This window comes from Cyprinus carpio, chromosome B16, assembly GCF_018340385.1.
Source record: "Cyprinus carpio isolate SPL01 chromosome B16, ASM1834038v1, whole genome shotgun sequence".
Lineage (NCBI taxonomy): Eukaryota > Metazoa > Chordata > Actinopteri > Cypriniformes > Cyprinidae > Cyprinus > Cyprinus carpio.
Genome location: NC_056612.1, coordinates 12,649,772 through 12,676,412, shown reverse-complemented (window position 1 = coordinate 12,676,412; position 26,641 = coordinate 12,649,772). Strand labels below are relative to the sequence as shown.

Below are 26,641 nucleotides of genomic sequence, written 5' to 3'. Positions count from 1 at the left end.
TTGGCAACTTGGCAACACTGAATAATGATCAAAAACTTTCAGGGCAACCTGTGATTCACGAACGAATGACTCTTAAGTAGGTTCTTTGTAGTCTGATTCATGAATGAATGACTCCTATGAGTCAGTTTTTCATAGTGAATCAAAAACTTTCAGAGCAACCAATGTAGTCTGCTTCGCAAACTAACAATTCTTATTAGTTGGTTCCTTGTAGTGAATCAAAACATTCAGAGCAAACAGTGTCCAAAAGCTTAGGCAGCTGACTTGTTGCACAAGGGTACCGATTTCTGAGGCAGCTCTTTATTGATTGAACAGAATAGAATTTTGTAAGTAAATATTTAATTACAACAATACTAATTTTTAACTAGAAATTACATCAAAAGTTGAAAAAAGTTATTCAAAACATACATTTACACAACAACTGAGCACAAACCACAACTTTTAGATGTCTTTTTTATTTTTTTTAGCTTAAACGCACAGGATTGTGGGATATCAAAGGCAGCGAAGGATACATCTATGCTGCCTTCAAAAAGTAATCAGATAAAGATTTGTCAGTTGACAGGATGTGACATGATCCTTGAATACCTACCTCCGTATCCTGCCTGCATGCTATAATTCCTGAACAAATAACTTTAAAGACGTGTAGCTTTTAGTGAATCAAAGAAATTCAGCACAACCAGTGTAGTCTGATTCACAAAAGAATGACTTATATGAATTGATCCTTTGTAGTGAATCAAACACAGACTCTGACTGGTTGTTCATATGACAGTTGCGTGTTTTTTTCCGGTAATATTCAAAAAAAAAAAAAATAAAAAAAAAAATAAATAAAAAAAATACATGAATTAAATGTATGTTTAGTATTGCTGTTCAATGCATAATTAAAGCCAATTATTGCATTGTATTAATGCCACCTCTAAAAAGGTGGCATAAAAAGTTTAAAATCACCGGAACTGATTTAAACTCGTTAATGAATTTATCTCATCATTTTGGAAGTTTCCCCAAATATTTATTATTAAAAGGTATTTAAAGACTTGTTAATGGAAGTGTTAAGGAACCAGAACTGTTAAAAGGAATAAAAAAAGTAATTAAATTCTTTTAGTTACCATCCTTAAACCCTATAGTTCACATTAAGAAGAAGCCTTTTAACTGTGGATGACGTCAATGCTTCTCTTCCCAACAATGTTACACAATGATGTCACGCTGTCTGGAACAAGGTTAAGTTGTGTTATCCATAGGGCCATTTGGTCTAACCTGGTCATTCTTAATCTTCAAACTGCCTGCTACCAGTTAAGCTGGGAGGTGCGAGTGGGTTGACCTCAGGTTTCTTTGCCGAGAGCTCAGCTGGATGGTTGGATCAAAGTGTATCTTTTTAATGACAGTAGTGGGGAGGGCAAGCAGGGAAACATAAGATAAATGAGATATCACCGTGGTGAGTGCTCCAAACCAGCAGGTGTTTCTGAGGCTATTTTTAACTCCATTAGGGCAGTGAGCCCAATGGCTGTGACTCATTGTTGAATCTCATTGGCTGACTCCGTGAGTGCTGTAAGAACACAGGCTGCTCTTTGTAAAGAGCTCTCTCAAGTCAGAATTAATATTCCTCCCATCATTCCTGGATGCTTAGGGTCATCTGTTTGGCTCACTAGAAGCCGCTCCTGTCGCTTCAAAGTTGCCTCTCTTCCGAGAAGTGCCGTCATGACAACAAACCAAGGTGAATTTTTGCCAAACACCCAGAAGTTGGACCTCAAGTGGAGCTGACAGGCATACCCGACTTGTATCAGTGTCGACAGAAAGAGGGAGAGTTTGTGTGTGTGTATGTTTCTGTCTTATATAAGGGATGATATAATATCCATGGGTGCTCTCGGGGAGGAGACACCACACAGCGCAGCTCAATATCTGCAGGAAGAGGAGTCATTATGATGTCGCCAGCGTTGCCATGGCAGCCAGTTTGGGTGGTGGATTGGGTGTGGGTTTTGTCATAGTCTAAGATTGCACCACTTGCTTTTATGTTGCTATTTATAATCAACGGTTGCGCATGCTGACATTTTTGATGATGGCGGAGAACATTATATTCAACCAAACAAGCACACAAATGCTTTACCATTAATGTGTGAATTGCTACGTGTGTCACAGTAAGTGCCTTGCTATGGCAACTCATTAGAGGAATATTCTAGGCTTAAGAGACACTGGTTCATGGATAGAATTCATTGTTTAAAGGCTTTGCCTCTGTGTGTGATTGAGAATGGAACAGGTGGTGGTCTGTTATGCCAATAACAAGCTTTCTGAGGATTAAAGTTACATAGCTAATGAATCTAGTCTCTTGCATCCAGTGTGTTTATTAAAATCCTATCCATCTATCTATCTATCTATCTATCTATCTATCTATCTATCTATCTATCTATCTATCTATCTATCTATCTATCTATCTATCTATCTATCTATCTATCTATCTATCTATCTATCTATCATAGCTGTTCTGTAAACTTGTCTTTCTTCTCCACACCCATAGATCATTCTGTATGTATACACTTTCCAAACGCCATGTCTTCGTAATTGCTTTTCGTCACGCAGAAGAGTCTCAGTCTCTTATGATGAGCATCTCCTCTCCGCCAGGCTTGCTATTGATTTTCACTGTCTCTCGGATATATATGTATATATATATAGATATATGTATATATATATATATATATATATATATATATATATATATATATATATATATAGTTCTTGGGGCCTTGGGGATGCCCTCTGCTTTTTGTACCCAATGTATTACTTGTAATGAGGCACAGCTTGAAGACTACAGCAGCAATTTTCCATAATGGTGATGGTGTGATGATGGCTCTAAGGAGGGAGGATGGTAGGGGAATAAGAAGCAGGAACACAAACATCACAACTTTCTGAACAACAAACTGCAGCACTGCAGTCTCCATACTGACCAGAGAGGTCATTAGAAGACAATGGACCAAACCATGGCTAGTAATAACCTTCAGAATTGCGCATGGAATGCTGGCTGGGATTCTTATGTAGACACACTTCTGCAGAGTTGTTTCTACTGTATCTCTGCCTACTGTATCAGGGAAGCTCATACGGGGCCATACTTACAAACTTTTGATGGGGGAGGTGTTCAGCTGAGGAGAGAAATGAGGAAAAAAAAAATTCTAGCATGTTGGAAGATTCACCTTAAGACCTGCTCACACCAAGCTATAACTATAGCGTTAAACAAAGTTTTTAAAATCAACAAAAAAATCAACAAAACTATAATGATGATGACACAATTAACAATACTGTTAGAACCACTTTCATACCGTTTTTTTTTAACAGCTGATGAATGATAAAAACGATAAAAACATTGAAAGCCAACTTGACTTTAAAACACATACAGCAATTATTTTCACATTAATTTTAAAATAATAAAGTTTAATTTTAATGTATCTAAAAGTGTCATGTGGTGTAACTATAAAGTAAAAATAATAAAATACAATATCTTGCAATGAATACATGTGAATGAATAAATTCTCAAGTTTAAAAGTTTTTGTATTTATTTTTATTTCATTTTTATAAATATTCATAAATTCATGAATGTCATTATGTTTTGGAGTAGTGAACACATTGCATTTTACACATGGTCTTGACAAAAAAATGCCCAATTTTCTGATATTGACCTTGTCATGAGTGTCTCCAGGGGTCCTGTATATATGACATATCCTGTTTTACGTATTTTTTATTTTTTTAACTATGCATGTTGGTTGTACCATGTGACTTTGTTGGTTGCACCACATGACTTTGATTTGATAGACTCAAGTTTTTCAAATATTATTTCAAAATATTTCAAAACCAAAGATATTCATATCCTCATATATGTATACATGATCATTTAAACATCTCTGAATAATAAATAATAATAAACAATCAAAATGTAGCAAAGACTTTTGTACTAAATCTTTCTATTCTCACTTCTTTATTTCTCAGTGGACATTAAGCCAGAGGTTCCCATGGCTCTTGATTCGGGCTCCCCACTGGACCTACGTACAGACGTTAGGATGCAGAGCTCTGCTTCAGATCCCACTGTGTGGGAAAGACAACTTCAACAAGAGCTGCTCCTCATTCAGAAACAGCAGCAGATTCAGAAACAGTTACTCATTAGTGAGTTCCAGAAGCAGCACGAGAACCTGGTTCGCCAGCATCAGGCCCAGATACAGGAGCATTTGAAGGTACCAACACAACCCTGTTGACATACTGAGCTGACGCAACACAAGTAAAGAAGTACAACTGTACAGTCCAACTAGATTAATAAATGTATAATAAGCATCTGCCTCTCAGTTGCAGCAGGAGCTACTTGCTATGAAGCAACAACAGGAGCAGCTGGAGAAAGAGAGGAAACTAGAGCTCCAGAGTCAGGAGAGAGAACTGGAGAGACATCGCCGTGAACAACAAGTCCTGGTCCTCCGCAACAGAGAGAAGAGCAGGGAGAGTAAGAGCTCATCATCACGCTCACCCACACCACACTCAAACACTCCACAACCTGTCTGTACCTAATACCATCAAAATGTCATCAGTCAAATGACACATTTATAAGACGTCTGCTTCTTTTCCATGTTCACTTGAGAAGGTGTTGAACAACATAGGATGAAAGTTACGGGGGAAAAAAGCTGGGCTGGCTAAAATATTTAATCACGATTAATCGCATAATTGTCATGAGTTAACTTGTGATTAATCGCAACTTAATCTCACCCTTTTATCTGTTCTAAATGTACTTTAAATTAATACTTTTCAAGTTTTAAATACTCTAATCAACAAGGGCATGGACAAATATGGATGCTTTATGTAAATGTATGTTTATTATTAGTGAAACCATAGTCAACATAGAGCATGAAGACTAGACATGTTTCAAAGGACATATATGTTTTTCAAAGAACTTGTTCATGTCAATTAGACACATGAAAAAATAACCATAAAAATACCAGGTTCCTATTACTTCTCTTTCTTTGGCTTTCTTTCTCTCTTCTCAGGCTTTACACAAGCCTGTTTATATTATTTGCATGACAGGGCAGCTCACTTATTCTGAAAATGCAAAATGTACATTTATTATTTATTATTACATTTGTTTGCCTCTCTGTGCCCACATGCTGTATTTTGATTCAGCTAAATTCTCAATAAAACTGATTTCATTTATATATTTTACTGTTTCTGTTGTCAGACAATGGAATGAATATGAAATAGTGACTGAAACGCAACCCATTAAGACTACATAGCACTCCCTTCCAAAATGTTAATCTGCACAAAAATCCTGCTTTATAATCGAACGTCATCTGATGAAATCAGATAGGCTACACATAAGATAAAGACAATAGCTGTGCTGTGATTTTGGCTATACTTGCATGTAAAATTAGAGAAGCAACATAATATCTGTTTTAACTAAAAGCGCTTTTCCTCTCCGCCGCTCTCTGAACAGAACAGACGCGGAGAGATAAGTGTGCGTGCTCAGAAAGACAGACCTTTCGCTCGCGCGGCAGTACTGGCAAGTCACAGAAACTAAATAAGGTTTGGACAAACCCTAAAGATTTGTCGCTAGGCGATTTTTTTAGGGGGAAAAAAGTCATAAAAAGGGGTCTGAAAAGTCGCTAAATCGCTAAGTTGACAACAATGTGCATCTCCATTTCTCCAGCTACAGGTTACAGGTCAAACAGAAAAGGTGAGCTGCATTAATCGCGCGTTAATAAAATTAATGACGTTAAAATGAATTTGCGTTAACGCTTTATTAACAGTCACCAAATATGGAACCTTGACTGTCAGACTTACACATTTACACATGCATAAATAATGTTTTGATATTTTAATCCTAAAACAATGAATACTGATATTTGAAATTATTTTAAAAAATGAAATGATACTTTAAATGTGAAATCAAAACCGCCAGTAGAGTCACTGTTAAGTGAGTCAGTGCGATTGAACCGATCATGCAAACGGTTGATTCATTCAGAAACAAACACTGGCCATGTCCCAAATGGCACACTTTATGTGCACTTTCGGTCTTGAGGACTTACAGTGGCCTGTGCGTGCACGTGTCCGTTAAGTCCACGAGACCGCAGGGTGTCCCATTCGTCATTTTAGCGTTCAGTAGGGTGCCCTTGAGCGCCCCCTTTGTGCACTCAATATGCACTTCTGCTGAGCCCTCAAGCCTGCGAGCTATGCATCCGACTTCTACCCAGCAGTCAAAGCGTCATTACATCACGAAAGTGTGGACTCTGAGGAAGACCGTGAGGGTTTAGGGTGCCATTTGGGACAGGGCCACTGTCATGTTGTTCAGAGACGCAAAACAGTGCTGTACTGTTTGGAACCATTTTTGTTAAAATAAAATATGATGTAACATGACCAGGTCTAAAGGGATAGTTCACCCAAAAATTTAAATTCGATGTTTATCTGGCTACCCCCACGGCATCCAAGATGAAGGTGACTTTGTTTCTTCAGTAGAACACAAATGTGTTTAACTTGAACCGTTGCAGTCTATCAGTCCTATGATGTAAGTGGATGGGAATCACGGATTTGAGAGTCATAAAACATAGGCTACACAAACAAAACAAAATTAAACCCGGCGGCTCGTGACGATACAGTGATGTGTAAAGACACAAAACGATCAGTCTGTGCAAGAAACTGAACAGCATTTATATCGTTTTTTTACCTCTGATTTTCACCACAATGTCTAAATTTTCCTGAGCGCGTTCCAGTATTCTTCTTCAGCTTTCTTTATGGCGGATCGCAGACTTATAAGTGCATTACCGCCACCTATCTCTCAAATGGACCATTGACACTCCTAATTAAGATTATAGACAGAGTGTCAATGGTTCATTTGAGAAATAGGTGGCAGTATTTGATATCGCGATATGCTATCCCTAGTAGATAGTTAATATAAAAAAAATATAAAAAAATGTATAGAATGAATAAGTAAATATATGATTACAGATAAAAACTAAATCTAGGAAAATGTGCTTATTTATCATTAATAATTAAGATAATAATCTCATAATTAAAAAATAATGCACCATTAGAATAGATTTCGTTTTCGATAGTTCCCTTTTCAGTAAGCAGACAAAATTTCTTCTTCTTTTTTGTATTTTGCTTTTTAATAAGAAATGTGACTTAATATTAACACCCTTGACAGGTTTCATACAAATTACTCATAAATAGATCAATTAGAACTCAATTTTGCACAAAGTTAGGTTTAATAGCCTTCAAGAGTGCCACACTGCTGCTGTCCAGAAGAGGGGGATATTCCTTCATTTGTTTAAAGGTGCACAAAAATGTTAAGCCAACGATGTTACAGAGGCGTCTGAGCTGGAGCTTTTGAGAGGAGCGTGTGGGTGAATGTGTAGGAGAGATGCTATTGTTTGAGGCCGATCTTGCTGTGTCTGGGAGTGGCAGTAATACAGTCATTTCTCTGACCTTGAAATGAAGCCAAACTCTGAAAAAATTCTTTCTGTTTACAGTGACTGTATCACGCTAACCACAGAATGTTAGACGAGCTCTGTCAGGAATGTCTCAGTTTTATTGTATCTAAATATAATTTGAATCAACCCCAAGATGCTCATAATTTCTGTTTGTGCGTCTCCTGGTCTGACAGGTGCAGTGGCCAGCACTGAGGTCAAGCAGAAACTCCAAGAGTTTCTGTTGAGTAAATCCACCAAAGACGGTACAACCAGTGGGGTCCCCCAGAGCTCCAAACTGTGGTACACGTAAGTAATTTTCTCATACCTCAAATACCTTCAAACATTTGCTGTTTTAAAAGACTATTTAAAAATTTAACATCTTAATATATAAATCTAAATATTATTCACTATTGTACACATTGTAAAGTTTGTGGTCTGATTGGGATTCTAAAGTCTCTTATGCTCACCAAGGCTGCATTTATTTGATCAAAAATACAGTAAAAACGGTAATATTTTGAAATAGTATTGCTATTTAAAATACCTGTTTTCTATATGCATATGTTTTAAAATATAATTTATTAATGTGACGGCAAAGCTGAATTTTCAGCATCATTACTTCAGTCTTTAGTGTCACATGATCCTTCAGAAATCATTCTAATATGCTGATTTGATGTTCAAGAAAAAAATGTATTATCATCATCATCAGTGTTGCTTAATATACATTATTTTTAGGATTATTTCATGAATATTATGTGTAAAAGAACAGCATTTAAAAAAAAAACTTATTTACTCTAAACTTTTGAATGATTGTGTATTTAAATGCTGTAAAATATATTAAAAAATAATAATAATAAAGCACAACTGGAGGAACATTTCAGACTTTCCTAATAAAATGTAGCTGATTTGAACTAATAATCAGTAATGTGATACTAAGGTGGATAGTACTAGAGCACAAAAGAGCTGTCTGCTGTATTTATTACTGTGAGGTAAGTTCAGGAGTTCAGTTTGCATCTCCTTTCTGTTCAGGGCCTCCCATCACACCTCTTTGGAGCAAAGTTCACCTCCTTTGGGAGGAGCATCCTCCTCCTGCAAGATCTCCCTGCTCTCCCCACAAGACTCCCGGGATGACTTTCCTCTGAGGAAGACAGGTAGGTTTCTAAAAGTTGACCTCTCAAAACTCTCACAAAAAGACATTACTCACACTATCGTTTCGTAATATCATCATAATGTGCGTTGCATTCTTGAGACATACTACAAATTATATTTAATTTCATAATTGCTTTATGAAACATGGGAGGTGGGGTTATGACTCAAAAGTCCTTTTCCCAGAATTACAACATCCCTTGAGAGACGACGCATAGGCTCAGATTTGCATTATTTCAGGGAAAGTTTAATGAAGAGTGGATTTCCACAGTAGGATTTCTTTTCCTCTGAGCATGCTATAGAACCACAAATTTCCTAAAACGCTAAAGGTATATAATTTTCAGCTATATAAGAGGCTTTAATTATTTCAAAAATCCTGGACTTTTCGCAGAAAACACCACAGGTTTGTTGACTCAGTGCTGGAAGGAGTCTCGTAGGAAGTCAGTATTAATGTGAGTTATGACTCCCACTTGGCTGGCCAGTCATGAGTTCTTGCAAAGGCCGAACTGTTCATAACTGTGCTGTTAAGTCACGGAAATGACATTACATTCCTTCCCCTTTGTGTCCCTTTGAATTATGACAGTAAACAATTATACCTGCTTAAATGCTTTACCATATGGGTTGGCATGTTGTGTATTTACATAATTTAGGGATCAGGCAAGTGAGGTTTAATCCTAAATTATGCGGACTGTGTCTGCCAAATGTAAACTAATCTAAGGTAATTATGTAGGTTGTTCTGTTCAAATAAGCACTTTATAGACACATGAAAGAGACGTGTTTATTGTCTTAGCTTTTGAACAGTAACCTCCCATTTTCAGCATCAATTTCTGCTTCGCTCCACTGAAACCAGCCAATATCCTGAGAACTAAAAGGAGCGGAAGGTTCTGGAATCTAAACAGCCTGCTGAGAAAGCAATGGCTGTCCCAAGCAAAGAAAAAAAGAGAGAGAGAGAGAGAGAGAGAGAGAGAGAAAGGCCAGAGAGGCCTGAGCTGTTGCTGTTAGGAAAACTTACAAATATGAACTGCTTTGGTCCATATCCCACAGTATTATCATCAATGACATATGGTGTGACCGTTATAAAGAAAACAAAAAATCTAGTGGAAAACACCTATTTCAATTTTTTTTAAATGCCTCTTTTTTTTTAAGAAAGGTTTACATTTAATGACTCTAAAATGTCATGTGGTGTAACTATCAAGTAATAATCAGTAGACTAAATTTTAGTATATTTGAATACATGTGAGTGTAAAATGAGTGTAAAAAGAATTTTAAATATATATATTTAAATGTAAAAATTTTTTTTTTAAATTATTAATTCATAGATATAATAACGTTTTTGAGAAATTGTACCATATGATATTTTACTAACCTTACCTTGTGAAAAAAGATACAAATATGTAATGTTTTAAGAAACTTGACACAAAATATCTGAAATCTTAAGAGACCTTAAGAGACCCACACTCTATGATATTGATATTAAGTTAGTTGCACCACATGACTTAAGTAGACAATTTTTAGTTGACATTTTAAAAAATATATGCTGTGAACAGTTTTATTCTCTCTAAGAAATAATAATAAAATTATGCCAAAATATCTTTTATATTTTTTTTCTTTTTTTCTTTATTCATTGTTGTAGAACTTATTCAAGCAACAAACTTTTGGAATAAACCATTTAAATGTATTTAATTCATGAATATGCACCAGATAACCAAATAAGTGTTTGGAACTACTCATCTTTAAGTGTGTTAATCTAATCCGTTGCCTAAACCTTTTAAAACCTATTTCCTTCTAGTTGGATTCCAAACTCTATATGTGGTCACACCCATGTAAGGTCCCTTCCCCCTCTTCCTGTCCATCTCAGTTAGCGTCCCCTCAAAGTAGGCACGCAACAGGAGCCAAACAAAGATGCTGGTTGTTCCACGTCCTGGATTTCATATGAGATGCTTGACTGGCATATGTCAAGAGGTTAGGTTAGCTCTGTGGAGAGAACTAACCAAAACAAGGCAAATTTAGTGAGTGCTACAGGAACTGACACTTTTTTTTAAAGAGGTAATCCTTAATTTCCTTTGAGTACTTAGTGTTGTATCATCTGCAGAACTAAATGTGGCTTTGGTTTGATCACACTGTTCTCGACTGAAGTTGTCAAAGACAAACAAGCCATTTATCTCCAAAGTATCACATGTTTGTTTACTCACCATGCATCTTCTGTGTGCCGAGATGTGGACCAGAAAAGATGTTGTGGCACGTGACACTGCTGCGGGCAGGAATAGTCCAGCTTATTGAAGAGAAGGAAAAACCTTCTTAGTCTTGACCCACATACCAAACATGTGGAGCAGGTGCTGCTGAGATGAGAGGGATTTGAGTTTGTGTGTTTTAAATGGTGGATATTTTGAGCCGCCAGACCAGGCTTGCATTATTATGTCAGGCCATTTTCCCCCACTGGATATGGAGGGATGGGGGAAGGGAAAAAAAGAAAAATGAAACGAGATGCAATGATGAAGTAATATGGTTTGCAAGGGCAGTGTTGTTGCATCACGTAGTCCTCGTCTCCTGGGTAAACAGGTGTTTGTATTTTTACTAATGAGAGAAAAAGAGAGGCGGCAGACAGGATCAGGTGTGTGCATACTGTATGTACTGTATATATACAGTAAGCTTTTTTTGCCATAGTCTATTGCTGTGCATTTAGGATCTGAATCTTAAAATAAGGAACTTAAAATTGACAATATTTATATATAATAAATAATTTATTCATATTGTATCAGTGTAAATATTTGTCAACATTTATCCTGATAAATTAAAAAAATTGCACATATAATCTTATTAACAATATAGTGCCGATAAATTTTGTATAACAATAAATGATTAGCGTCAAGGTCTAAAATTACATTCTCTCACACCTTTGTGTGGCATTAGTGTAATTATGTGTGGAATTAGTGTGAATTGCTCAAATTTACTAGTCATAAATATTTCTAACCAGTCACGAAACTGTGTTTTACGTTATTTATTTTTTATATTTAAAATGCAGTATATATTTGTCCTTATGTCAGTTGGATTATTTGAATTTCATTGTCCTAATTTCACTTAATTTTTTTGTTTTTGTAGTAATTTTGTTGGGGTTTATTTTCTTTTATAGTATTTGTTTATTCATTATATTCATTGCTTTTAGTTTGTTATTTTACTACTATAACTTAATCTAAATGAAAATGAGAGATGTTGCTAAAGTTGCTGCTAACAATTTTTTAATGGATTTAGTTCCATTTAACAATAATAATCCTGCCTCTCACCACTTCCATTAAGTTATCATAACTAACAACAAGCAACTGTGTTTTATTTATTTAGCCATTTTTACTTTATTTGCTGAGTGTTATTTATTGACCATGGTTAGCACACCTTAGAAGATATGATCTTTTTTGGTCACTTTACACATTTACACTCTTCTTCACACTTGTCAGACACATGCTAAGCCACACAACTCTGAAGGGAACTTTGTCTCTGGGTTGAGGCAACACAATAAATAGACCTCAGCAGTGTGTGCCCTCCAGTGCTGCTTTCAAATGTAATAATATGATTGATTTATGGGTCTGTAAAGTCTTTGCCTCATACATATTCCTGTTTGACTTGGCCTCTAGTTCCAGGCCGTGTGTCAGCGTGAGGAAAAATCAAGCAGGCGTCGGGCCTGTCGCTCTGCTGTTTTTGTGGAGTAGAGTGATGTGTTCTCCCATGGCATCACGATCACAGCCTCTTACTAAACCCACCAACAATCGCTCTTCCACCTCCACAGCAATAGGGTAGCGTTCCCGTGGTGACAGGCTCTAGCGCCGAATAAAAATAGAAGGCAATCAGGACGATGTGGGGTGCAAGGCGGATTGAAGAGGGCTCCCTGCAGTTCGCTCTCAGCCCACTCCGCTAGCAGGATTTGCATCCCATTAGCGCACTGCTGGATGAGAGCAGACAGTCCTGCCTCTGCTTCTGAAGAGGCTTGAAATAGCAGCCCAGCCTGCGGTCCAGTTCTGTCCCTCTCGTTCTCTCCTCTGAGATTACTGCTTACAGCTGTGTCTTCCCATGACTCCCACTTCTCTTACTAACTCATCCTATATGATCATATCCATTTGGTCAGCTGTCTTTTTAGTATGGCAACAATCTCTCTCTCCCTCCTTTGGCTGCTCCCTTCAGGGGTCTTAGCATGGCAACACTACTTTTCGAAAATCATAAATTCTCAGCTGCAAACAAAAATGTAAAAATGTATAATTATTAAAAAACTGAATAAATAATTGTTATACAAAATTTTACAATTTAAAATCCTTCTATCTATCATTCTATCCTTCTATACTATCTATAATCTTCATCTTCTCTTTATAAACAATTTTAGTACTGTTGTTTGTTTGTCAGTGTATGTCTAGTTCAGATTGTGAAGTAAAACCAGTAGAGAAGCACTGATCTAGATTATAACTTGCACACACTAGATGGTAGTGTTACTATTGCACAATGGGGAACTGAGGGGAAAAAAATAAAACATTGCTCATAATAACGAGACCGAATTTCAGTATTTTTGGCTGCTAGTTGTAATGTGGGTGTTTCCCAAAGGGAGGCACTGGATGTGGGTGGCTGGCTTACTCACTCGCTTCCCATCAGAGAGTTGTTTAGAAACACTTGTCTGTACATCACAGTCATATAAACAGACACGTCTCCATAATTCAACAATATTTAAATGATGACAAAATACTCCATAGGGTTTATATGATAATCATGTAATCATTTCTTCTTTACTTGCAGTCTGTCTTTTTTTTTCTTCACATTTTGCATGAATATGTTTTTGTAAACACAAGGTGTGGCATGCTGCATTCACTCACCAAAACATCTCTTACCACCAAATTTGTCTGGTAATTTATTTACTACCATACAGAGACTAATTATATATATATATATATATATATATATATATATATATATAAATAAAACCTCTACAGCTAAACACTGCTAAAGTCTTGAGTGCATGTAAAATATTTAGTTGACTTCATATATCAGATTCAATATATCTGTAGATTGAATTATTTGAAGTTGTTATATTATTCTAGTATTAACACATTTATAATTTTAATAATATCATGAAAATTATTGTAATAATAAATACTGTAAAAACTGTAGTATTGTGATATACTATTACAGTTTAAATGGTTCTCTATTTTTAATATATTTAAAGTGTTATAATAAAAACATTCTAATAAGTTGACGTCATGTAACACTTTTGTTATTATTATTAATGTAAAAGAATGAAAAGGAATTTTCAGCTTATTTTTGTAGAAGATTAATTTTTTCAGGTTTCTTTGATGAGCAAAAGAAAAACATTTATTTGAAATCGAAGTCTTGTGTAACATTACAAAATTCTTTCCTTTTCCATCAGATTGTGTCTTTGCTGAATAAAAGTAGAATTTCTTTAATAAAATATTTTTCTGATCCTAAATGTTAATTTCTATACAAATTAAATGTTTTATAATATAATATAATATAATATAATATAATATAATATAATATAATATAATATAATATAATATAATATAATATAAAAAAGTTTTTCTAAACATATTTTTTTTTCATAGTGTATGATCAGGCTGGCTCTTTTTTTTTTTTACTTAAAGCCTTTGTTGCTCATGCTAATTTACTCCAGATGATGAGGAAACTCTGATCTTTGAAAACAACCTGCAAATGCCCACAGATCTAATCACAGTCCTGTAACATCACAGTACAGGAATGCAACTGTACAACAATGTGGATTCCCCTCTCCCACTTTCTGACTTGCATAGCTACAAATGCATCAAAACATTTCTGTAACACTGCTTGGCTAAAAAAGTTAAGACTAAACAGTTGAGATCCTGGATATTTGATTAATGTGTTATTATGTTTTCTCTCCAGTCTCAGAGCCCAATCTGAAGGTGCGGTCCAGGTTAAAGCAGAAGGTTGCAGAGAGGAGAAGCAGCCCACTTCTTAGGAGGAAGGAAGGGAGCATCATGACACCTTTCAAAAAGAGAGCCCTGGAGCTTCTGGGTAGGAGTGTCATCCCATAATGCATCTTAAAATTAGACAACACACCTGGGGCATAAACAATAAGACCTCCTACTGGTTGGCTGTTCGCTGGTGGTTTCTCTCCAGTAATCACAGCAGCCGACCACTGTCTGTGCAGCTCAGTGTGCTGATGTTGTTATGTAACAGCTGCTCTGGCAGGTGTCATCCAGAGGACCGTCTAGTGCGGTTTTGAGCCTTGGCCGGTTGAATGATTTTTCCATGGTGTTTCAGTCACTTGTGTATATTTATAATGTATCAGTGGCAGCAGTTGGTGGTTGGTTTTGGAAACAAGGTGGCGAGATTGTCATCCAGTAAATCCTATGTAAATATGCCAGATATGACATCATCCTAGTGCTGATTATCTCAAAATATATGTAGACAGATGGGTCAGTGGAGTAATGTTCATTTTCTTTTGGTTAGATCTATTCATTTATTTTAAAAGATATAAAAAAGTAGCAATATATATATATATATATATATATATATATATATATATATATATATATATATATTTAATATTAAATTAAACATTTAATTTTTTAAAATACATTTCTGAATTAAAATTCATTTTGATATTACTGGGGGCAAATCAGAAGTAACAAAAAAAGCATGAAATCCTTGAAACAAAAGGATTACATTTTAAACTATTATTTTATTAATATTGTTTTGTTAAAAAAAAAAAAAAAAACAAGAAGTAACACTTGGAATTATTAGCGTTTTTTTTTTTTTTTGAAAGGTAGTTATAAAGTTAGGAATCAATAATGCATGATTTATTGTATGTGAGTGTGTAGATAGATATCTATCTATCTATCTATCTATCTATCTATCTATCTATCTATCTATCTATCTATCTATCTATATATCTATATGTATATTTTATTGATACCTTGAAAAATACCTTGAAAGTGTATTTCAAAACCTTGCTGAAAATGTTAATATTGCACAATGACAACTGCATGTATTCAAATTGCATGTAAAATATACCTGCAATTTACACTTGACATGTTTGTTGAATTTGGTATAAACTTTTTTTTTCAAAACCATATGAAGGATTTGTAGATCTACAGTTTTTATAACATATTATCAATATTGTATATTCTTGAACTTATGTCAGTTTAATTTAATCTTCCCAGAATCCACAGCCAGCAGCAGTGCACCAGGATCAGGGCCCAGTTCACCCAACGGGGCCTGCAGTGCCTTGGGGGCTGAAAACGGACCCTCCTCTCTACCAGTCACCACACGAACTGAGGTACTTACATTAAACATGTTTTATTACAGGTACGCAAGTCTATTAACAGTTAAGCTTTCTCACAGCAGTTTCATCAAAGCTTTCCTGAAAGATTAAAACTTGTACGACTTAAAGAAAAGTTGATGGCCACCAGGCCGCACCCATAAATTTCCTTGACACAAGCCCAGCCTGTCCTCGTGCAGCTATGAAAACACAAGTCTGTCTCTACAGCCTTGTGACCTGCTTGTCCGTCTCAGTCCAATGAAAACGGCTCCCAGCACGGACAATAAAGAGTCAGTTCACTTCCTCCTGCTCTGTACCGCTAACCTTTACTGGCATAGCTATGTGGTTTTCTTTGCCTGCAGCTCTCATAAAGCTCAGGGCAAGAAAGAGTAGATCAGATATACCTTAAAATAGTTTCGTACAGGGCTCACCTATGGATTTTCTTACTGCCAACCTTCAAAATAGTGTGCAGGTACTAGGTTCAGTACATCTTAAGCTCAATCGACTTTATATTATATATAAATCACCACAAAACTCTGACTCCCCTATTCTTTAAAAAAATGTTGGTTTACAGTGAGGCATTAAGAATGGAAGTAAATGGGGCCAATTTGTAAATGTTAATCAAAATTAAACCAAAAAGTGCTTTTATCAGTTATCAAATTGATAGGCTGCGATTTAATTATAAAAGTATGTGCTGCGTGAAGCACTGTGTTCATTTACACATGAGCAGCTCATGGTGCAGTGTTTTCAGTATCTTATGGTAAAATTTATAATAGCAATTTTTTGTTAATTTTAATAAGAATTTCATAATCATATGCATATATAATTACAAAATTGTGAGCCAAATTGTAAAGGCCTACAAACAAGCTTTTTTTTGTTTTATATATCATATCATCCCAATAAACCATGGCTTTACTTCAAATCAAAAACCAAAAAAAAAAACATAGTTACAGTACTGTAGTTAATCAATGTTAACCACAAATTAACAATGGTTTTGCTACACTAACCATAGTTTAACCATGGCATTTGTAGTGAAACTGTGCTTATACAAATGGTAATCAAAACTTCAAAAAAAACATGGTTACTACACTTTTACTACAGTAAAACCATGGTTAATTTTCATAGGGGATGCAGCCCTACTGCCAACTGAGCATAACTTGTATTGAACCCAAAATATTCCTATAGGAACATGGAGGGCTTTTCCCTTTTGCCGATGTTCATAAGCTCCCTCTGACTCACTTCCTGGTGGCTTCACGGCTTGGTTCCTCCGGGTCCCTGTGGACTTTGCTCACAAAGAGGTGTATTCTGGGCAAATGTGACATGTCTCTGTGAAGCCTCAGCTTAGCAGCTGTGTTATTCTTCAACACCGATGTTTACACTCCCCTGGACCTCCAATGCAATAGCCGACAAGGAATGCTTATTGCGCTGCGATCCAGGGTCGAGGTGGTGGGTGGTTGAGCTTAATTGATCCACCAGCCGCTGGTAGCCAAAGACACGTTAACAACACAAACACGCCCGATCGCTATTGTATTGACATAAGCTTGACGTCTCATGGATCGTACCGGTGCTACCCGCAGACACCGCACCAGTTTCGAAAGCCAGCCGTGTTTGTGATCCGTTACATTGGGTATCTTCTTTCAGAAGGAACTGGTCCCCTGAGTCAAATAAGGCCGGATATCCACATACAGGTCAGTGAATAAGCAGGAGGGATTGGAGGGTAAACAGTACAGCCCCTCTGCCACATGCTGATGGGCCGCACCACTGGGTGGAGGAAGTACAGTCGAAAACTGATCAGCAGTGAGACTGTTTTTACTCTGATACAAATGATAGCAAATGGGTTGTGATTCTGATTTTGTGGACTTCTCTGTGGCCTTGGTTTTACGTCCTTCAGTTGAGCTCATACAGCTCCGCTGTGGCAGGAACAAAACCGTCATTCGTTTTAGTACATTAAAGTTTATTGTTCTGTTGCTGCTGTTGCTTTTTCCAATGGTTCATAGTGGGATTTCAAAATATCTCTTTTTCTCTCTCCCTCCCTCTCTTTTTCCCTCACAGAGGTGGCCGTCACAGCCGAGGTTATTAAGGCCTGAAAACTCAGTGCCTATGTTAAATCTCTATACATCTCCATCGCTGCCCAATATCTCTCTGGGTCTCTCTGCTGCCTCTTCTCCCATCAGTGTAAGTCAAATAATGACATGCATCGTCTTTCATAACTTCCTCTGTTAAAGTCACACCAAGTCTAGATTTTTGGCATGAACAACATGACACAATCCTTCCCTATGAACTTTGTAACACTCAAACAGACTGCAATGAGTATTGCGGTATAGTGTGTGTTTGTATAAAAAAAAAAAAAAAATATATATATATATATATATATATATATATATATATATATATATATATATATATATATATATATATATATATATATATATATTCAGGCATTAAGGCTTTTCAAAAGATTGATGACACTTGAGTGCAAAATTACATATTATACAATATTTTCATATTTTAGTAGAAATAAAACAAATAAAACATAGAAATAAATATTTAAATATTTTGCTGATTTTTTTTTATTTTATTGTGTATAGACATTATTTTAATATAAGCGTTAGTTCACTGTTAACTAATGAATTAATTAATAGTAAAGTAGTATTATGTGATATTTCTTCTGCTTGTGTGATATTGTTCAAGTACCAGTCAAAAGTTTGGAATTATAAAAAAGTTTTAATGGTTTTGAAAGAAGTCTCTTAAGCTAAGAGTATAATTTATGAATATATACATTCATATATACTCTCATATATTCATTTATATATAAAATTAATATATTTTATTAATGTGTATATTCATTTATATATATTCTATATATCATATTTAAACTTACATTTAAATATGATATATAGAATTCGATATTGTACTGAGTGAATAGTTTTGGTGCAATATATATAGTGTGAATATTTTACTTTCATATTATTTTGTTGTCACTCTTGTTGTAAGCTGTCACTCGACTATAATCAGGACATCATTATAGAAAAATCACATTTTTAATTTATGTTTCTTTTGAATTCCAATTTAGAGTCACCAAGACTGATTTAATTCTAATGAATTTGATATGGATGTTTACACTGATAAATGAGGGGAAATGTAGTTTATGGCCTTGGCTCAGCTGCATATTGCTTTGACTGTTGACAGACTAACCATCACTGGCTCAATGGATGATATGTGTAGCCTCAGGGTGCTGGCCTTTGACCTTGGGGGATTTTATAGGCCTTAGATAAATATTGTGTTTAAGTGTCTGGTGTCGGTTGCACTCCGGCTCTCCCCAGTCACCTCATCCATTACTGCTGTTTAAAGTCCAGCCAAACCAGAATAATCAAGTGTAGCTCCAAATAATATTTAATCTAGAGTTAATTTGCAGTTTATTAGTTTAATTAATAGTTTATTGTTCCCTACCTAGAAGATCAAATAAACAATAATACATTTGTATACATATATTTGGCTATAAGAGACTTTTTGATCTGAACAATCCAAGACCATTCCACATAGTCCCTTATTTATCAGAGCACATACTGAGGTTTGAATCAGTTAATTCAATACTTTTGCAACTGTACCAATTGAAATGAATAGACCATATCTTCTCTATCACCTCTCAGGCTGCTTTAGGACTTCAGGAGAAGCATGTCGAGGGTGGTGGTGTATCAGCAGTCATTCAAGGTTTGCCCACCCAACTTCTGGGTCCAGTGCCCCTGTCTGTTGCAATGGAGACCAAAGTGAGCAGCAGCCACCAAGCTCTCCTGCAGCACCTCCTCCAGAAAGAGCAACTCCGCCATCAAAAGATCCTCTCTACTGGTGAGCACATCAGAGCTTCGATATATCCAAAGTTGTGTCATGAAACTCTAGATGGCACAGTTCCATAGGTATAACTCAATCTGGAATAATGGCATCATCACAAGGTGCAGCTGATTGGTTCCATGTATCAGCAGCCAATGAGCTTGCTGCTCAATATTCAAATACATGGCTATTGTTTGCTGTAGCAGCTGTAGTAGTGTGCTTCAGAAACCCTCCACCTTCCCCAGTTCCACCTGTATAGATCTGCTAATTCATGTATGCTATATATGGGGTTTATTTATTTATGTTATATGTGCAGCAGCAGTATTTCTTACATGCTCACAGCATCATGTTGTGGATGTACTGGCGGTAGCAAGTCGGTACTTTCTCTGCCGCAGCAGCGTAGCAGATCTATTCCGCCAAGACCAAATACAGAAACATTGTCATGTACATTACCATGCCAAACCCTCTGAGAGTTGTCATGACAGAAATAAGATTCTTACAGAATACTTAAGTAGATTCAGCAGAAAAGAATTTGTTTTCAACTGAACAGACTAGATCTTTTTTTGCAGCTTTCACTTTGCATTGTTAAGTTACATGTACATGCCCCCTGGAGCAACATGGGGTTAAGTGCCTTGCTCAACAGTGAAATATTGGTTGCTCAAGATTGTGCCTTGTGGTGTTTGAACCTGTAACCTTTCAGCGCGTGGCCTTTTTTTCATTTTTAAATGAATAGTTCACCCACAAATTGTGTCATTTGCTCACCCTCATGGTGTTCCAAATCCATATGACTTTTTTCCTTTCTTTCTTCAATGAAATGAAAGGGGACTAGATACTTGAAGCTTCAAAAAAGCAACATAAAGCATACTGCTGCATCATGGGCTGTGTTTCACAAAAGCATTATAAGCCTAAGTTGATCGTAGCTCTATTGGTGGCAATAGGTCTACGATGTACCGCTTACAATGCTTTTATGAAACGCAGCCCTGGTCATTGAAACTGAATGCTCGAATACACAACATGGCTTTTCAAATCTGAACAGATTTAAAACACTGACTTTGGAAATGTTTACAGAGAAAAAAATGGGCATCATACACTAAACAATCAGATGCTACCAGACTTTCAAATCGTTCTTAACACAACAAACTCAAGCAGAAACTTGCTCCTTGTTACTAAGTGAAAAGACAAATGTGAACAATGTGTTCTAAAATCATCTGAAAATATCAAGTAATTGATGTTCTCAGACTGGATACATCTGAAATCTGTGCCCATCATACACTACAAAATTCTGAGTCAAATCTGTCAACTCAAATCTGTAGACTCTGTCTCACTTTTAGTAGCTAGCGTCAACTTGTCCAGACTGTAAACTTGTGGTGGGGGGATTTGGTGGAATCTGGGCAAAAGTAATGGTGTATTCCAGCCTTGTAATCAAATTATCCAGACTGCTTTGTAAACTGAATCAACCAATTAATTGAAAAGATCCAACTTAAAAGAAACTCATCACTTCTTCTCTAGGGAACATGCTAAGGAGATCTAGAGTGAGTAAATAGTGACAAATTTCATTTTTGTGTGCACTGTTCCTTTAAATGAAATCAGGGCAGAGGGGGTGAAACTTTTATTCTATTAGATTTATATTGATCAGATCCATACATTTTGTTACATAGGTCAAAGTCCTGTGCATCCTCCTTCTCCACTGGCCATGATGGAAAGCTCTCCAAGCAGCACCCGACCCAAACTGCCTCGTCACCGGCCCTTAAACCGAACCCAATCGGCTCCGCTGCCCCAGAGCACACTAGCTCAACTTGTGATTCAGCAGCAACACCAGAACTTCCTGGAGAAGCAGAAACAGTACCAGCAACAGGTCCACATCAACAAGGTACAATCACTTAATCAACCTGTCAGTGCAACAATGACTTTAGTGCTATCATGGGAAAAAGGGATGAAGCTGAATGATTATGTTGTCATCCTAAAACATATTTTCCTTGAAATACCATTCAGTTCACATGGGAGCTAAAGTTGGACAGCCCATCTCCATTATGTTAGGGAAAAAACCTGTTCTGGGTTCAGAAGCAGCACTTGAATTAGCATAGCTTAAGGCATCAGTTGCATGCTAACACCACAAAATTGCACAGGGAGAAGTTCAAATGGGCACCAAAGTGGATAGAATACATACTTTTGTTCCCCTGTGGAAATATTTGTGTTTCTGTGCACCAGCAGCCGTGACCTGGCCATCCGTTTAAGTGCAATTATTCTGCCGCGCATGCAAGGTTAGCGACACGGGAGGCTCGCGCTGTGAAAGACTCCATTGTTAGCGGGAGCTTGCAGATTGATCTGCCTTATTATTGCTGAGAGTGCTATGGGAAATTCAAGGTTACAAGTGCAATTTTCAGACATGAAGATCAAAAGTGCCCAGAGAGCACTTGTTTTTGGCTATTTATTGTTATGGCCTCAGTCACCAGGGCCATGTACAAAAAAACAGTCTAGTCTGGGTCACGAATGACTGGTATAGTTTCATGACTGTAGTTTGAAAGTTGCTAACTCATTTTGTTTTTCATGTTTAAATCATGTGAAACTAGCAAATCATGATTAAATACAAAAATGCTAATTGCAGAGTGTATACAAAAGCACAGGTTCTTAGAATTATAGTCTTCGTATTTATGTTGGTGTCATATAAAAGTCTCAATTCACTGACGCTAAACATGTCATGTGGTTGAACCATCACTTAAAACATATTTGCCCTACACCTTGAACACATGACTGTACACAAATAATTATTTTCAAAAACCTTTTTATGTTTGTTTTTTGGGACAGTCGTACCACATGACATTTTACAGTTTGAACTAAAAATATCTGATATTTTAGGAGGTTTTTACCTTGATATACAGTTATAAGTTAAGTATAATAATATACTTAATGATTATAAGAATATAATTTCATATTGGTATTTATTTCTTTTTTGTTTACTGCATATTGGTTGCACCATATGACTCCAATTCGCAAGATTTTTTGGTTTGTTTTTAATATTAATAAACAATGTAGCTAATTTTTCTTCTTCTAAGAAATAGTCGTAGATTATTCCAAATTGTTTATGGATTAATCTTTAAGAATTTAATTCTTTTAATTAAGCTTTTTTCTTCATTATGATATTAGGGCAGTTGTATCACTCTGGCATTTCTAATTTTATGCCCCCCAAAAATATCAAAATTCATTTTATTTCAAAATTTCAAACATGCTCATCATAGAAGAGATGTATTCAAATCTTATTTATGAATTGCATTTCTATTTATTATATATAAAAAAATTAATAGATGATACAAATGAGCATTATTTATCTGTCCCTAGTATTTGTTCCAGAGCTGAATACAGTTTGTATCATAAAAGTGTTGTGATCTGACTGGAAGCAACTCGTAATAATTCTTAATAATTATTAACAAGTAAATAATCTCTCTTTGGACGGTATGTAACCCTAAACTCTTGTAGCTAGAATAATAATAAATGATTTCTGAGAGAAATGAGGTCATGAATACTGTAAAATCAGGGATTAGCTTTCTGGTTTAATAACTGAATGTTTTACCTGTGCTAAATTGGGCATCTGTGTAATTTTACATCCGCTTACAGGCTTTAGTAGGAGATATAAAAAGTATTTGACTAATTTCAGGACACAATGACTATATTTACTTCACGTAGGATGTATTTATATGAGGCTCACTGTTTGGCTGTTATTCCATCTTGTGAATGAGTTCCAATTCTGGTGAATGACAGGGTTTGTGTTCCCCAAATTGGCACAGGGACAATAAATCGCTCATTGCCTGAAACACTTCTGAACATCCAATAATAAATCATGTTTCTCTCTCCCATAGATGCTTTCGAAATCAATTGAGCAGCTCCGTCAGCCAAACATCCACCTGCAGGAGTCAGAGGAGGAAGAAGGAGAGGATTTTCATGAGGAGACCATGCAGGAGGACAGCTCGCCCTCTGGTGGCGTCATCAGGAAGCACAGCCCCGACAGCCACCGCAGCAACACCTCCGCTTCACCCACCGGGCCACTGGACACTCACCGCGGAGTCATCCGGGTGAAAGAGGAGCCCAATGCCAGTGATGATGAGACAATGGCTACTCAGAGCCTGGCCGACAAGCAGAGCTCCTACATTCACCACGTTAAAGGCAGGATGGTGATCCAGGCCATGATATGAAACGACAGATACATCTTCACACTCGCACACGAAGACACAGGTTAACATACACGCGACACGCTTACACGACACAGAGCCATTGCTTTGGAAGCTTCAGAACTGGTCTCATTCGTGAACTTGTGAAGTGATCTCTGCATTGTACGTTGTATGTTTTGTATATAATTGAATAAGATGATTTAGCCAACTTGGTCTTTTAAATGCTAAGAAGCAGTTTTTGATTGTTTGTTGAAATAAAAATTTAAGAAATCCTTTCTACTTTCTACCCAGCCTTTGGGAAACAGCAACTCGAAGCTCTTGTAGGATATTTCTGTGATTTCCCATGGCACTATGGATTTCTTATAGATCTTTCTTTGCTTTTTATGAATGTTATTATAAGTTTGTATGATGAAAAAAAAAACTTGGTTTACTGAGAGAAACCCAAATTGTAGGGAAACAGGTCAGTAACCATGAAAATCCACACAACAATAGAATAAAAGGAATATTCCTAGGTTTGACATAAGTTAAAATCAGTTAACAGCATTTGTAGGATAATGTTGATTATCACAAATAATAAAAAAAATAAATAAAACAATGGTTGATTGGGCACCGATATTTTGATAATATAATTAAAAAAAAAATTTAATACATTTTTCTATTGAAAGTTGTCTATTATTTGAGCTGTAAAGTTCTAGTAAGCAATTTTTCATACTAAAATCATGTTAACATCCATATTTTTTAAGTACTATTAAAACGGTGAGTATTTTAACGGATTGGCCTCATTCATTTCTTGCACTGCTCTAGTAATCAATATTATGTTAAGTGCTGTTGATTGAGCTCAACATGTATTGAAACCCAGAATATTCCTTTAACAGTTGGAGCAAGATCTGGAAAGTTCTAGAATGACATTCTGTGTTCCCTGTTCTCCTGTGGCCCAAATCGAAGGCTGCCCTGGATCGTGAGCAGCTCTGCTCCTTGCTGAATTTTGAGAGGGAGAGAGTTGTAGAGGAAATGCCTGGTGGAAGCCAGGAATCAGAATGATTCATGAGCGCAGGAATGCTGGGAGAGGACAACTCCACGCTGAAGTCAGAGAGCCCAGCAGTGAGCTCTGATTTACTGTTGAGGCAAATTACAAAGTGAGTGAGGAGACGGCGGGGGGAGCCCCCTTTTAAAACCAATCATTTCCTCTGTATTCCCACGTGATGTGTTTACCACGACATGCAGGCTTGATGTTACTTCGGTAGAAAAAAAGGTAATCGCTCTGTTCTCTCCTGAGGCAATGTTGCAATTCGTTGGCCATCTTTCTTCATGAAGTGTTCAGATCAACTCATGTGATAGTTTCAAGAAACGTACTAGTGTCATTTTTTGTTAGTGAGCCACCTTTCCTGTATTTTTATTTTTTACTTCAAACATTTGGTGTAAAACTGTTAGTTTTTGTGACTGAGATCCTCTGAAAAACAACATAAAACAACTTAAAGAGGAAAACATGTTTAATTGATGTGAGCCATCACTCTGTCTACAAAAAGCCTGTGAGTCAACCTGAGCTGGCCTGTTTCGTTCCTGTTGTCTGTTCCACTGTTCTGGATGTGAATAAGAACTGTCCGCTAGCGATAGAATGTCACATTTAGTTTGTAACCGTATGCGTTCCCTTCCGTCACAAATCATCTTTTTTTAAATAAAGTTCTTTTCCATCCTGTACTTCTCTGGACAGTCTTTTCACTGGATATGTTTAAGCAGTGGATTTCCTTAATAAACAGAATTGGAGTATAAAATGCAGTTGCTGTACAAATTTTCCCACACTCAGCCAGAGACCGGCTTCTGATTCTGAAGGCGATACAGAGGTTTTAGTCTCTGACTTTGATGGCTTTCGGAACGGGGCTTTGAAGTGAACATGAGAGGTTCCTTAAGTCTGCATTAAAGCTGTTAAGATAAAGTGAACTTCAAGATGGTGATATATAACCTGGGTTAAAGCGACCAGGCCAAGTTTAACCAATTATGCAGGGTAGGCTTAGCTGGAGCTCGGACAATTCCTGGTCTGAACCAGCAATCCAGTTTCACAAGCTCATATCGCCATTGTTTTATTCAGTCAGTTTGTATCTGGAGAGGTGGGGTGATAATAAATAACTCGATAGAGGGCAGTTTTTTTTTTACATTTTTTTACTTGTGCTGCAAGTCTTCTTATCTTATATATTCAGTATTAGTGACTGATTTTATGTGAGATATTCTGAAAGTTTGAATATAATTTGGCAGATGTTACGGAACTATTTTTAATCAAATTTAATCAATATAATTATATACGAATGAATAAAAATAATTAGTTCTTGCTCTCTGACTAGATTAATTAATTAATTATGAATTACGTTCTGAGCCACTGGCATGACCAAATGGATTTGCAAACATAAACGCACTTCCCAAACAGGGTTCATGGACACATCCCTCAAATGTCATTGGCTGACGAACCGATAGTCCCACCTCAAACAAACAGAATCGTTTTGAAGACAAGAAGACAAGAAAGAAAATCAGTTTATTCAGTTTGTTTTTGGGTATTAAAAAAGTTGCATTCATCAAGTAGTTTGGATTTTTCTGTTACACATAATTATGTGATTTTAGTTAAATTGTCTTGGAATCTTAAAGGAGTAGTTCACCCAAAAATTAAAATTCTGTCATTAATTACTCATCCTCATGTCTTTCCAAACCTGTAAGACCTTTATTTATCTTAAGAACACAAATTAAGATATTTTTGATGAAATCTGAGAGCTTTCTAAACCCTCCATAGACAGTAAGGGAACTACCAAATTCAA

The 26,641-nt window shown here is 36.3% G+C and overlaps 1 protein-coding gene across 4 annotated transcripts in view; it reads left to right on the top strand.

The window, feature by feature from the left end:
* hdac9b (histone deacetylase 9b) overlaps positions 1 to 25,538 on the top strand; it is a 53,207-nt gene extending 27,669 nt beyond the window's left edge. For 2 of the 4 annotated variants that reach the window (XM_042740813.1, XM_042740815.1), the window contains 10 exons: positions 3,964 to 4,205; positions 4,315 to 4,465; positions 7,613 to 7,724; positions 8,445 to 8,566; positions 14,469 to 14,600; positions 15,752 to 15,867; positions 17,902 to 18,024; positions 19,500 to 19,695; positions 21,336 to 21,547; positions 23,532 to 25,538. In XM_042740813.1, the coding sequence (XP_042596747.1) occupies positions 3,964 to 4,205; positions 4,315 to 4,465; positions 7,613 to 7,724; positions 8,445 to 8,566; positions 14,469 to 14,600; positions 15,752 to 15,867; positions 17,902 to 18,024; positions 19,500 to 19,695; positions 21,336 to 21,547; positions 23,532 to 23,864 (1,739 nt within the window). In that variant the 3' untranslated portion in view covers positions 23,865 to 25,538. Of the gene's footprint in view, positions 1 to 3,963; positions 4,206 to 4,314; positions 4,466 to 7,603; positions 7,725 to 8,444; positions 8,567 to 14,468; positions 14,601 to 15,751; positions 15,868 to 17,901; positions 18,025 to 19,499; positions 19,696 to 21,335; positions 21,548 to 23,531 lie in introns of all 4 variants that reach the window. The other 2 variants (XM_042740811.1, XM_042740814.1) reach the window with 1 other exon arrangement.
* The last annotated feature ends 1,103 nt before the right edge of the window (positions 25,539 to 26,641 follow it).